General features: G+C 51.1%; 1 protein-coding gene across 1 annotated transcript in view; it reads left to right on the forward strand.

The window, feature by feature from the left end:
• The window catches only part of Elmo2 (engulfment and cell motility 2), a 37,835-nt gene extending 24,092 nt beyond the window's left edge, over positions 1–13,743 (forward strand). The window contains exons 10-21 of the mRNA XM_041670432.1: positions 1,242–1,292; positions 4,890–5,012; positions 5,255–5,389; positions 6,018–6,122; positions 6,203–6,311; positions 6,780–6,916; positions 8,282–8,445; positions 8,554–8,666; positions 8,783–8,890; positions 9,609–9,691; positions 11,155–11,232; positions 12,370–13,743. Of these exons, the coding sequence (XP_041526366.1) occupies positions 1,242–1,292; positions 4,890–5,012; positions 5,255–5,389; positions 6,018–6,122; positions 6,203–6,311; positions 6,780–6,916; positions 8,282–8,445; positions 8,554–8,666; positions 8,783–8,890; positions 9,609–9,691; positions 11,155–11,232; positions 12,370–12,570 (1,407 nt within the window). The 3' untranslated portion in view covers positions 12,571–13,743. The remainder of the gene's footprint in view (positions 1–1,241; positions 1,293–4,889; positions 5,013–5,254; positions 5,390–6,017; positions 6,123–6,202; positions 6,312–6,779; positions 6,917–8,281; positions 8,446–8,553; positions 8,667–8,782; positions 8,891–9,608; positions 9,692–11,154; positions 11,233–12,369) is intronic.
• The last annotated feature ends 792 nt before the right edge of the window (positions 13,744–14,535 follow it).

Here is a 14,535-nt window from a genome sequence, read left to right on the forward strand (position 1 = left end):
CACAGAGATCCGCCTGCCTCTGCCTCCCGAGTGCTGGGATTAAAGGCGTGCGCCACCACCGCCCGGCTACTCATACAATTTTTTAAGGCTAAAAAGAATTTGGGTGCTTATTCTTGGTTAGAGGGAGCTTTGGAGAGGTCACCTGAAGGGCCTGAAGGAGGGTGTGCTCCCAGATGCAGCGCCAAGGGGAAGCTCTAGTCTGCTGGTAGTGCCTCTCTGTGAGTTGTCCACTTAGTCTTGTATTTAACATTCCAGGCACCGTCCTCTGCTGGACAGGATATGCTCGGGGGTCACAATGAACTCAGATGCTCCTGACCAGACATGTGGAACATGAACAGAGGCTTAGAAACAGGAGGGAGCACACAGGAGCAGCAGCTCCCTCAGGCCCGCTGACTTACAGTCGTCTCTAAAGGTGGCCAAGGCTGCAGTTTAGGAGTCTCTGTAATTAATATCACTAAGACAATGCTGGTATTAGAAGGAAGGGACAAAGAAATTGAGAAAAGCTGTGATAATATTGGAAGCATCCTGATATGGGACCATTTTGTTTAGGTGAAATTTCAGCAGCTCCTCAGGGTGACAGTGTCATGGCAGAGTGATCCCCAGCGAGCTGAGGAGGAGCTTGCGTGATAATCATTGTAGCCCTCATGCATCTTTTCACAAGATGTCAGAATCTACCGGTGGGCCCTTAAAAATCTCCGTGGAGGATGTATCTCTTAGGATATTTTATTTCTGGATAGTTAATAAATAAAATGTTGCTGTCAAAGTTTGAGCCAAATCTGATGGAAAAGCTGAGTCCATTGTGAGAGATTACCCAAAGGCACACAGCACGCCCCTCTAAACAAGTAACCAGGCATTGGTGCTGGCCCAGGGCCCTGGTCTTGGAGGAGAGTGCTGCTCGGGTTCTTCAGCTGTGGCCATCTGCCTGGAGTGGTGCATGTACTGCTGTGTGCTCTGCGTGCGGTGTCCATCACCAGCATCCTTGTAACATGTGTCTTGTCCTCAAGCAGTCTTGGTCCCCTGTGAAGATGTTCAGTTTATTGTGCCTGTTTAAGGGAAACTGTCTGAGTCCATTTGCACTTGTGAAAAGAAGCAGGGAAACTTTTAGAGTCAAATAAATGTGAAGGTCGGTGGGTTTCTTCACTTTGAATTGGAAGGAAAACCTTCAAGACTTCGAGGATGCTGTCCCCTTACAGCAGTCCCAGGTACCACCTGCCTTACCTGTTTGTTGCTTCCCTCCCTAGGACATGGCCAACGCCTTTGCACAGAAGCACCTTCGCTCCATAATCCTGAACGTGAGTTCCTGGCGACTGCCTTTTGTTAATGCTGTTGCTGTTGCTGGTAGTCCTCATTCCACTGGGGGCTCTGATTATTGCCGGCAGGGGGCACAGAACAGCTTCACTGTTACTACCTCTTAAGGTGCTAGGTCATTCTGAAACCTGAACTTTTTCTTGGACTTGTCTGAACCAAGCTGCCTCTGGGAAGCCATCCTGTTTAGTTAGGGTTTCTATTGCTGTGAAGAGACATCATGACCACTGCACCTTCTATAAAAGAAAACATTTAATTGAGGTGGTGGCTTACAGTTTCAGAGGTCAGTCCTTTATTGTCATGGAAGGGAGCATGTTGGTGTGCAGGACGACATGGTGCTGGAGAAGGAGCTGCTGCTACATGTTGATAGCAGGCAATAGGAAGTGGACTGTCTCAACAGGTGTGACTGACCATATACGAGACCTCAAAACCCGCCTCCACAGTGACACACTTCCTCCATCAAGATCACACCTCCTAATAGTGCCACTCCTTTTGGGGTCCACTACATATCCCTACTGCAGCTAAGAGACTGCAACTCTTCCAGGAAGAAGAGGTGACTTCAAAACTGTTAAATAAATACAAAAAAGGAGAACCAGCAACAGCTCAGAAATTCAGAAACCTGGGGCATACAGGGCACTGACAGCTGAGGGCGGCAGACCTGTTCTCAACCTTGTGCTCTGGTAGGAAAGGTGGGGTCCAGCACAGCCATGGCCAGAAGAAGACAGGGTCGGTGAGATCTGCTTTGCGGGGGAGGGGTCAGGAAGCCTTTCAAGGAGCTGCAAGTATCCGGTGCACAGGCAAGACACCCAGCCTGACCACAGAGCCCAGCAGTGCAGGGTGGAACTAGGTGCAGATCTGTACTGAGCACCTGCTCAGGTCAGGCTTTAGTCTCCCTCCCGGCATGGCTGAGATTCAAGATGGTGGTAGAAGTACGTTTGGCTTCTAGGTCACTATAGACCATGCTGCAGGATCTGGGCACTTGCTGAGGGGTTGGAGAGGAGTCTGGAAGGAGGTCTTCATTCTTGTCACCATGGTGGTGACGTGGGGTATGGGAAGGCAGCAGGTGGGGGTGGGGAGGGGATCAGAAATTGGGGCTAAAAGGAAGAGAGTTTATTAGTTGTCAAAAACAAAGGAAAGAAATCAGAGACGGCAATGATGGTAATAAACATCATAGTCAAGCATAAAGATTTGGTGCTGATGATGGGCTTTAGCCATTTTCCAGTTTGCTGTGACCTTGAGCAGTTGACCCCGAATCCCTGGGCTTTGATTTGCTTAGCTAGGTGTGAGGACTGGAGGAGCTAATGCACAGAGCATGCCTGGCAGGGTGCACAGCATCTGGGAAACTTATCTGTGGCATGTATGTAGGTGTGCGTGTTTTTGAGAGAGACAGAGAATCTGAGCAAACCTGCAGCTTTACCTGGCGTGACTGGGTCCCCAGGTCACTGCAACCCCTGCTCCCAGCAAATGCTTGAACACTGTTCCTACAGGGTGGGAGGTGCACAGTCTCCTATGCATTCTTGTGGGCACTCCAGAACAGGCCAAGGTACCCCCCTCTTTATGTGGGTGTGAGGAGGCACTTCTCGGGAAAGTCTACTGAGTTTGAGACTTAGCTTGATGGATTAGAAGAGAATCCCTCGGAGTAGACATCTGAGCGACAGGACTGAACTGATCTCCCAGGCAGTGGATAAGTGTCTGAGCGACCCCAGAGCTCTGTGGCATTGGTAGAGCACCCACCTCCCTCTTCACCTGAGAAAGGGGACAAAAACCCAAGTGCATATTGATGTTCACCTCTCTTCCTAGCCATCTCATGAGGGAGGGAGAGATGTGAGGAGGAGGGACTAGGGGTGGACACACGGGTGCAGTAGGGTGGTAGAGAGAGTGGGCAGTTGAGGAATTGGGGGCAAGGTAGACGAGATGTAGAGGAGACAAGGGTGGCAGAGCCCCTGGCTATGAGAACAGAACAGAGCATGGCGTTGCGGGGTGCTGACTGGACACCTGAGTTTCAGCTAGCAAAAGACATGCTAGGGAGATGGAGAGGACATGAGTCAGCGGGAGATCAAGGGCAGGAGACTCCCCACTTTTGTTCTGAGGGCTGCTGGGCAGATACACATTCCACTTGGGGAAATTCTGTCCAGAGAGGATGCTGCTTGGAAGGACCAGGGGTCCGAATGGATGACTTTAAGTGGCAACCATACTGGGCAGCAGAGATGTAGAAACAGCAGACCGCCTGAGGGCCACAGCTGAGGATGAGGTCTAGACCCAGCTGGAGGAAATACAACTCAAGCCTGGCGTGGACTTGAGATGGGAGAGATGGAGCTTAATGTCCGGTGTATTTAACACATGATACCTGAAACATTTCCGCACGCAAGAGATGTGTTCATGAAGCATCATGACACATGCCAGCCTTCTCTTTTCACACTAAGGCTTCCTGGTCTGCTGTATTGTAGACTCAGCATACCATAGTTTGGACCTGGCCAGTGTTCACTAGCCGTGTGAGCCCAGGGTCATCGGTTCCAAAAGGCTGGTCTAGAGTCAGAGCTGATGGGGGAGGGGGGTCGAGTTAGGGGCGCTTTGCTGAGTTAGTGCTAGGGCGGGGTTGTGTGGAGGTCCCACGCTGCTGTAATGCTCTGTGCTGTGCTGCTGGCCTGAGCCACGGAGAATCTGTCAAGCACTTAGAGGGTGGCTGCTGTGACTGGGCCACAAGCACAAAGACCCACAGTGACTTGTGGCTGCTCCACTGTACAGAGCGGGTCTAGATGACGTCAGGGCTATAGAGTAAGACCTGATGGACACAGTAGGACATGGTAGCATCTGGACAAGAACCCAGAGTGACAGGACTCAGGACTTGGGGCAGGGGTATTGGTTGAGAAGTCCAGGGAGCAAGGAGGAAAAGAAAAGCAGGGTGTTGTGGGGATAAGGACAGGGGTTGAGAGACCCATGTGAGATACCCAAGCTGATTAGCCAAGACAGGCAGGGAGAAAGACAGCTGGGAGGTGAGAGAAGGTGAGGAGAGGGCATCAGGTCAAAGGAAGCTGTTGGGTCCACAGTGGGAGGATAGAGAGGATACTCAATGATAGTCAGAGGCATAGTTTGGGGGATACAGGGCTTACATGGGGTGACAGGAGAGTCAAGGAGAGAAAGGACTACGAGGGTGGTGTGAGGTTGGAGAGTAAAGTCAAATGGCCCTCCTTGTAGGTGGCTGCGTATCATTTAAAGTGATAGACTGGAAAGTCTGTCTGCCAGTGGCCCTTTTCCATGCACTGGCTGTTGCCCTGGCTTCAGTCCCTGTCGTGCAAGCCTGGTGGGTCTAGGTCTGGTGGCCTGTTCTCACCCTGATGGTGTGTCTCCCTCCCTCAATGTCTGCTCCATCCCACCTCCCCTGCCCAAGAGTGGAGAGGAAGGCCTGCATGAACCTGCTCTGGCTGGGTGGAGCCCCCTTCCACTCCAGCCTCTTGAGAGCATGCAGGCTCTGTGGAGGGAGGAGGTGATCCCTGTCCTGTGTACTTGCCCCGCCCCCAGTGTGGATGTGACTTTTCAAGAAGAGACAGTCCTTTGAGCCCTGCTCCTGCCTTTGCTTTTTCTAGCATGTGATCCGGGGGAATCGTCCAATCAAAACAGAGATGGCCCATCAGCTCTATGTCCTTCAAGTCCTGACCTTTAACCTTCTGGAAGAAAGAATGATGACTAAGATGGATCCCAATGACCAGGCAGGTGCTAGGGACCTTCCTGGTATAAGTTGTGCTATTTCTTCTTGACTGTTGTCATTCCATCATTCCACCCTCTGTGTGCTGGGAGTGCTGCATGAAGCTGTCTGTGTCAGTCTTGTCAACGCTAGTGTGAGCTGCCCCCTTCTGTCCTGTACGTTGCTGGTCCCTCCCAAGAGACTGGCTGTTCTCTTCCTTGCTCCCTTTGGTAGCTGCTTGACCTGCCTACTGTGTACACCTCCCAGGCTCAAAGAGACATTATATTTGAACTGCGGAGGATTGCCTTCGACGCAGAGTCCGACCCTACCAGTGTTCCTGGGAGCGGGACTGAAAAGCGCAAGGCCATGTATACCAAGGACTATAAAATGCTGGGGTTTACTGTAAGTATCCGGGGTGCCCCCTCCTAGACAGGAAGTCAGGAGGCCTTCTGCCAGCCCTGGCAGCTCCCCAATTCCCATAGTGGTAGCTCTGGAGGAGTAGGCAGAAAGAGGTTAGGACCTGTGTGTTCAATTCACCTTGGCCCTGGCCACTCAGTGGGCATACATCATCTGGGCATCCATTAGTTAAGCCAGCCTCAGCAGAGGGCAGGGGATCGTGTACCTAGAGTGGTTCTAGCTGTAGTGGTCTCTTCTCACCTTAATGGGGAGCCTCCTCATCTCTGGTATTGAGATTTAGCTTCCGTCCTCTGCCTCCCCACCTCCCGTTCTACAGTGGAGAGGAAGGGATGGCACCCATAGTCTGTGTGAATCAACTCTCCGACACAGCTTGCTTTTCATAAAGTTAGAGTGACCGTAGTCTGGTTCAACACAACTCAATTGGGAGTGAGTTTGGTTTAACTGCACTGTGCACATACTCGGTGCTGGCCTGCTAGCTGCTGGGGTGGATGACAGTCAGCCTTAGCCTGGTGTTCAGACATGCTAGAGTGGAGCTGAGAGAAGGGAGGGCAGGAGAAGGTCCTCAGGTTGTTCCACACATTCCTGTTTACACCTGGTCTCCTGGTTTCTCCAGAACCATATCAACCCAGCCTTGGACTTCACTCAGACTCCTCCTGGAATGCTGGCTTTGGACAACATGCTGTACCTAGCTAAAGTTCATCAGGACACCTACATTCGGGTAAAGGCAGGACAACCTCTCAGTCCTGATGCCCATCCATGCCTTCCTCTCTCCAACCCCCATTCCTTCTCTGCTTGTAGATTGTGTTGGAGAACAGTAGCCGGGAGGATAAACACGAGTGTCCATTTGGCCGCAGTGCCATTGAGCTCACCAAGATGCTCTGTGAGATCCTGCAGGTCGGAGAGCTCCGTAAGTCTCCTCTCCTCTTCTGCCAGCCAGTGTCCAGCTAGAGATGATAGACAGCTAGATGTTGGGGACTGGAGGGCTGCAGGCAGGGGCCATTTGTTCTTAATTACTCCATGAGCTTATCATCCATTTTACCAGTTCGTGGCGATCATGGCTTTGTCTGAGCTCCTGTCTGTGGTGATCATGGCTGCTGCTTTGTCTGAGCTAGTCATCTGAGGTATCTCTTAAGACCTCAAGTACTCTGTGTAAGGACTAGCTGAATTTGTAACCAGATAGAGAGAGACCCAGGGAGAAAACACTTGGGGAGAGCTAAGGCCTTGAGGGAAGGCCCCTACTGTTCCTTGATGTGCTATAGTCTGTGCTCTGTTTTCCTTGTCCTCAGGACTTGGGCGCAGAGAATCCAGCGTTTCTAGATGGGTGCCCCTGGGTGCCTGAGGGCAGAGCCTTCATGTTCTTGGTTTTTCTCCACAGCAAACGAAGGGCGCAATGACTACCATCCTATGTTCTTCACCCATGACCGCGCCTTTGAAGAGCTCTTTGGAATCTGCATCCAGTTGCTGAACAAGACCTGGAAGGAGATGAGGGCGACAGCCGAGGATTTCAACAAGGTCAGTGCTGCCGAACCACTCAGAGGCTGGCGGAGGAAGACCATCACACGACAGCCTCGGACAGCCGGCCAGTGCCTGGGGAGTCCCTGAGCTGGAAAACCAGCTCGGTCGGCAGTTCTGAGTCACAAGGTCGAAGTGCTGGGGAGCCTGGGTTTCAGCTACTGTGACTCCCTTTGTAACCTTGAGCAGACATCTTCCTCATGATGCCCATGACCTTCATTTGCCTGGGGAAGCTAACACCTGCCGCTGTTTTCCACAGGGGTTGGGAATAGCTGAGCAAGATTGCTGTGCCTGTCATGGCTGCAGTGTGGTAGATGAGATCCACGGACAGCCAGTGTCAGCAAGGCAGGAGAGCTGGCACGCTGTGCACATCACGGTGCCTATCAGGCCTCGGTGCTCTGAGTGCCCCAGTGTGGAGGGCCGTGCCAGACCCTCACAGGCCAGCAGTCCAGGAGCCCAGTATTTTGAGACTGACCATCTCATTGTGGAAATTTCAGAAGTGAGCCGGCATGGTGCTGCATGCCTGAGAGGCTGTGGGTCATAAATTCTAGGTCAGCCTGGTTGCACAACAAGACCCTGTCTCAAGAAAGTAAAACTAAACAACAAACCTTAGGAAGTGTAAAGAATGGTCTATAAGACTCTGTGTGTGGGTGTGTGCGTGCATGCATGTGTGTGTGGGTACTCGTGACTCCTTCCTGAGATTTTCTCCCCTCACTTGGGTCATGCTGCTATACAATGGGAAGGCAAGCATCCTGCTTTGTTCTCGGACAGTTGTTTTAGGGAAATGGGCACACTGTAACACCCTATCTGCTGGGCACCGTGCCCGCCTTCCATGTAGCATCTTCTGTTAATGGCATCGTGTATAGGAGGATACCTCTTTGTAGAAACAAGGGGATGGAGCCTGAGATGTTTAGTCTTAATGAAAGAATAGGTTTAAGAGCGTTCAAGAGTTGAGCCCAGGCCAAGCAGTTGTGGTGCATGCCTTTAATCCCAGCACTCAGGAGGCAGAGGCAGGCAGATCTCTGTTTGAGGCTAGCCTGGTCTACAGAGTAAGTTTCAGGACAGCCAGGGCTACACACACACACACACACACACACACACACACACACACACACACACACAAACCATCTCAAAGACACCAAAAGATAAAATAAAAAGAGTTGAGATCAGAACCCATTTCCTGCCACCATGGCTACATGATATGTGTGAGAAATAGAGCGCCTGTCAGCACCAGTCACGTGACCTGAATCATCACCTAAGAAGGCGTCCATTAGGAATCAGGACTCCACACTGGGTGAGGGAGAGCCTTGGTCTCTATGGGCCTGCCCATTTTCAGAGTGGCCTGGGGCCTCCTTCTTTGCCCAGGTTATGCAAGTCGTCCGAGAACAGATCACCCGGGCTCTGCCCTCTAAACCCAACTCTTTGGATCAGTTCAAAAGTAAACTTCGCAGCCTGAGCTACTCAGAGATTCTGCGGTTGCGCCAGTCCGAGAGGATGAGCCAGGATGACTTTCAGTCCCCACCAATTGTGTAAGTGTTAACTGAGAGGGCCCGTGAGGGAGGTAACCTGCTACCAGCTCTACCTCCTGAGTACCACCATCTTATAGTCTTCTGCTGACTTGGGTGTGTGTGCCACAGGGAGCTTCGGGAGAAAATCCAGCCCGAGATCCTGGAACTAATCAAGCAACAGCGCCTGAACCGACTGTGTGAGGGCAGCAGCTTCCGAAAGATAGGGAACCGTCGGCGGCAAGGTAAGGGGGCAGCTAGGGCACTGGGAGCCTGCATGGGACACTTGCCTGGGAGGCTCTGCAGAGCGGCCCTTTGCCCAGCACTGTCTGCCTCACCGGCTTGCCTTCCTGTGTTCCAGAGCGGTTCTGGCACTGCCGCTTGGCACTGAACCACAAGGTCCTGCATTATGGTGACTTGGATGACAACCCTCAAGGGGAGGTGACATTTGAATCCCTGCAGGAGAAAAGTAGGTGTATGTCTCTGTTGGCGTGTCGTGACACCTGTGCTTAACAGGTCCCCTGAGTGCTGGTCCTCACTGTCTCAAACCCAGTGTTTGGTCTCAGGCACACGCCCTCAGTTTCCTAGTCTGCCATTTCTGACCCACCTCAGGGTGGCTGAGAGTTACTGAAACCCCAGATGTGCCAGTGTGTAGGTCAGAGGGCAATACAGGACTCCACTGAAAGGCTGTGGGTGTACAGAGGCTCTAAAGCTCCAGGGTCTGAATGGAAACCCTGGCTTACTCCCTAGTTGATTGCTAACACTAGTTGTTGTGAATTAATACTCACTCCTATACTGTACAATGGGATTAATGCCATACTTCTATCCATAGAGGACCGTGTGAGAAATGCATGTTTCCACAGGGCACTGTAGCAGGTGGCAGCCATTTGCTTTGGCCTCTTTGCCACCTTCACTACTGGGAAGAGAAGTGGGAGGGGTGCCCAAAGCTCTACTCCTTAAAGGAGATGAGCCCAAGTAGCACCTGTGGAGCACAGCCAGGTGTACAGGAAGAGATGGAAGAGCAGGGCAGGTTCACATGGGCACACCTCCCTGAGCTGGGAGGGCCCTTGAGCCTGGGAGCTGCTGCCACCTGGCACTCTGCCCAGGGCTTCCCTTCTAACACTGAGGCCAGTGCTAGACCAGTTTGCAGCTTCAGCTTCCAGATGTTAATTCCCATTGTTTATCAGTTCCTGTTGCAGATATTAAGGCCATTGTCACTGGGAAAGACTGTCCCCACATGAAAGAGAAGAGTGCCCTGAAACAGAACAAGGTGAGTGGGGAGGCTGTCCTGAACACCAGCACCCGCGTGATACCTGCAGGCTCCAGGTGCACGCTGAGTCTTTTCCCGCTGTAAGTTATTCCTGTACACTCGATATCAAGAGGTTTGAACACTATAATAATAAATAGACCTCACGGCACAGCTCACCAATCTCAGCAAATTCTGCCCCCCCCCCTTTTCCTTTTGACTTTGGAAAACCCCAAGTAGAATATCACTTTATTCATGAGTATCTACTGTATGTCTTTAAACGATAAAACCACGGAGTTTCATACCACACCTGGCAGAAGATAAAAAGCAATAATTCAATATCAAATATTCCATTAGCCTTGAAATGTCCACCCACTGTCTTATGAATGTCAAGTGTACACACATGCACACATTGCACCCAGTTTTAAATTGGTTCTGGTCGGTTTGCTTGCTGCAGTGTTTGCGTCTCTAAGTCCTTCATTCATGCCTCCCCCTCCGTCTTTTTCCCGTCTTTGCAGTTTATTAGCTTAATAGACCATGTTGCTTACTTATGTAGTCATCTCCCAGAGTTCAGGTTTTGCTGACTGTCTCTCTGTGCTTCTGTCCTCGATCTGTAAATTGGCACAGGGACCTAGAGGTTTGATTTGGTTCCGATTTGACTTTGCCCTGGTGTGGCCATCTCCTAGATGGCATTGGGGCCTATCAGGAGACCCATAATGGCCGGGTGGTGCTTCTTCATGTCAGCCAACTACAGCTGCTCAGCGGCTAAGGTTTGCAAACTAGGGGCATTCCGTTTACTAATGAGCTAACCACTTCTCAGTAAAGAAACCTGCCTTTATCTGCTTCCCATTGTGGTTTATAGGAAAATGGCCAACGGCTTGACTCTCCTTTCATATAACTGCTTCTAAAGCTATTATATGAGTTGTTTCCTGGTGCCACACAGTGATAATCAATTTTTATGTCTCCATTTTGTGTTTTTAGTGTTCTTATGAGCTCATGGGTTTAAGCCGATCACGTGTGACTCTTTGTACTGCAGTTGTTTTCTTGATGCTCAGACTGTCTCAGCTCGTCAGTAATTTTCTTTTGTTGGGGTTTTTAGCTCTCAGGACTTTTTTGCACTGAGTACAGCACCATACAAAGAGAAAGCCAGCCATCTTGGGATAGAAGATAAAAACATAGGGTTCTGGCATTCAAGGTTCTGAATGTGAAAAATACTTTGCAGCAATTGTTTTTGTTTGTTTGCTCTTTTGAGGAAGGTGGGTCTCCCATATAGCCCAGATTCACCTCAAACTTCACTCTCCCACGTGCTGGGATCTAGGCAGGCACCACCACACTGAGTTCCAAGTTTAAAACACTACCACCACCTCTTAGGTGTGACTGTGCCAGGGAGTGGGTGAGCTAAGGTTAACTCCCCCTGGGCTCATGGTTAGGGACTTGGTGACATCATCCCTGATCACCGCTCCATACCACTCAAACTCTCTCTGTAGGAGGTGTTGGAATTGGCCTTCTCCATCCTGTATGATCCCGACGAGACACTGAATTTCATCGCTCCTAATAAGTATGAGGTAAGCACTGGGCCGCACTACCTTGAACAGCAGTGCCCTAACTGTGGCTGTTAGTCAGAGAGGAGCTGTGGTCAGCACAGCAGTGTCCCCCTAAAAGCAGGTGGGCATAATGGACCACCAAGTCTGTGGGCCTTCTACCTCCGAGTTGGATTCGCCACTTTACTTTGAGGGGAGTGGTTTTGTTTATTTGTGTGTGTGTGTGTGTGTGTGTGTGTGTGTGACGTGTAGACCAGACTGGCCTTGAACTCACATAGATCCTGGGATTAAAGGCCTGCACCACCACACCAGCCTTTCACCTGACTCCTTAGGAGCAGCTGGCAATTATTAGACAGTTAGGCATGGCGTGGGCATGGTTTTCCTCTGTGTGATCTTGCAGTCACATCTTCCCAGATGAGTTGAACCCCAGTTACATGCAGTAGATGCAATTAGACTGTGGAGCTAGATGGATCTGCACCCCCAACAAGGGACCCCAGTTCACCAGTAGCCAGGACGAAGCTAGTGCCCAATTCAGTTAACTCATTGTTAACTGGGGGCCTGCCGTTGAGCACTTGGTGTCGGGCTACAGGAGGAGCAGGCACTGGGGCCAGTAGGGCTGTGTTGGGATGGCAGAGCCCGTGCACAAGGCACGGACTAAGGAGAACAGCATCAGAGGGCTGACAGAGCAGACCCTCTGCTGTACCATTGCATTCTGGGAAGAAGCTAGCCTTGAACCCTTGGTCCTCCTGCCTTTATCTCCCAAGTGCTTGGATGTTATAAGCATGTTCCATCATGAAAGCTATGCCAATTTCTTTTGTACTTCCCTTAAAAATATTTTTTAACATAATTGACTTTTTAAAAAAAAAAAACAAATAGCACTGCTGAGTCCCTGTCTGCTTCCTTCTCTTTTGAGTGTGTGTTTTCTGCTCCTGTTTCATCCCACTGCTCCAGTACTGGTTCCATCTTTTTGTATTCCTTATTTAAAGTTTTCACACAAATCCCACCTAAAATCCTATCAGTTGATAGTGACAGCCATCTCCTATCTGCCCTTGCCCTCGTCTCCTATGAGCTTTGCATATTCCAAATGGTCCCAACCAGCACTGCCGTGAGTCTCACTGCAGCCCTTGGGACCACGGTGTGACATTTGCAACTTGCCCACAGTACTGCATCTGGATTGATGGACTCAGCGCCCTCCTGGGGAAGGACATGTCCAGTGAGCTAACCAAGAGCGACCTGGACACACTGCTGAGCATGGAGATGAAGCTGCGTCTTCTGGACTTGGAGAACATCCAGATCCCCGAGGCACCACCACCGGTCCCCAAGGAGCCCAGCAGTTATGATTTCGTCTATCACTATGGATGAGCAGGAAGGGACTGGGGCCCAGGAGAGACACTGGCAGACTGTGCCTTGCCTCTACTTGTACAGACTCTGGAGTGGTCATAGTGACTACCCCTCAAACTCAATGGGACCCAGGACTTCTCTTGGACCCCATTCTCTAGGAGTCATGAAGTCAGGGCCTGCCGCCCTCCTCAGCACCACAGAGCCTGGGGTTGGGCTTGGAGGAGTGAACTCAAGATGCTCTTTCCTCCTACCCTGAGTCTGGAATTGGACTTACCAACAGCCATCCCATCCCGAGCCTACTCTCTGGTTTTCTGGAGAACTCATGTGGGCTGGAGCTGGCCCAGGAAAGGCTGCCCATGGAGACTGGAGGACTGGGATGGTGTGAGCCTTGGAGTGACTGTCTTCGGTGGCTCAGGCAAAAATAGGCCTAGTGCTTCTGCTTACTAGGTCTCTGAGGGCTCATTCCAGCCTCATCCTGTGCCAAGATGCTGCAGCCTCAAGGTTGGCCCTTATTTATCTGTCTCTAGGAGTATCCATCTCTCTTGCCCACACAGGTAGCAGTCTCTTCCCCCAAGCACTCGGTCTCGTGCTGGCCAGGCAGATGCCTCCAGCCTGAGTCCTGCTCCCTTAGGCTCCAGGAATACTCCAGGAAAAGGGAGGTTGAGGCCTCCTAGCTCTCTCCCTCCATTTCTATCTTTTCCTTCCTGAGGAAGAATGTTCCCATGCTCCCTAGTTGCAGGCCCTTCTGTTTGCTTCCCTCTTGCTCCCAGACTTGGGGCAGTTTGCCTTCCCTTTCTTTCCTTTCTGGCACTGTGGTTTAGCCATTAGCCATGATTTCAAGAAGCAGCTAGGGCCACAGCTGTGCCATGGGCCTTCTCTGGTGCTGCAGCACTTGAAGCACACGCACAGCCTCTCCTTGGACGCATGTTAACATGATGGTATTCAGTACTGGTAGCCTGGCATGGTGGTACTGCCCAACCAAGAGTGTACTATATATTTTCTTTACTATAGGCCATACTTATACAGACGTGTATATATATTTATATAAGACCATCCTATCCTAGGACAGAATGTTGAAGGGAAGATGAAACTGAGCATAAAAAAGGATGCTCTGGGTCATGAGCTAAGCGTGTAACCAGAGAGCAGCCAGCTTCCTGTCAGTGACCGTGTTTTCAATAAATACTCTTTCATGGAGACTGGTTCCTATAAACACCGGCTCCTCTGCACTTGCTCCCTGTCACAAGGGTAGGGAGGCACCTGACAGCCTTCATTCCATTTTCCTGGGAGCACTCCCAGCCTCCTTCCTGGAGCCATCCTCTCCCCTCCTCGTCTATCCTGCTGTGTCATGCACAGACTACTCATACCTGCTGGCTAAGCATGCTCACAGATTGTGGTACCAGGACAGAGTGTTTCCTGCTCAGCCCTGCTGGGTACAGCGTGGAAAGACGTACCGTACTCCCCCAAGTTTCCATCCTCCCTCTCTTCCCTGCCAGGGACACAGCCAGGGAACAGCTCGAGTACTTGTGCCTTTCAAAGAAGACATTTTCCACACCTCGTGTGCTGCCTGGACTTGGTGCCCAGCCTTCCAGCTGGTGTTTTAAGCTGTTGCTCCCATCAGCAGCCTTGGTAGCTGGGAGGCTTGAATGAGGGCAGTGATGAAAATAGATACTTCCTCTTGCCACTGTTAGAAGGGGGTGAGGACAGGCGCTTTCAGAGGGCATAGAAAGTGCATGCAACACAGGCCTTGAGGGCTGAATGAAGCCAAGACCTTGGGCTGCGATGGGTACCATTGTAGGTCTTAGGAAGCATTGACTGAACTAATGCTTGCGTGATGCCAGCTGGCAGCAGCCTGCAGCAGCACTGTACACAAAGCACAGCTTACACTCTGGCCTTGAGCCTTCCGCTAGGAACCAGAAACCCAGCCAAGTCATGTGCAAGGATCTGTTTGCAGTCAGTCTTAGTACAGAGCCCAGAAGGGCAAAAGCA

This window comes from Microtus oregoni, unplaced genomic scaffold (genome assembly GCF_018167655.1).
Source record: "Microtus oregoni isolate MIOR12 unplaced genomic scaffold, Mior012 000020F_ref0000438, whole genome shotgun sequence".
Taxonomy (NCBI): Eukaryota; Metazoa; Chordata; class Mammalia; order Rodentia; family Cricetidae; genus Microtus; species Microtus oregoni.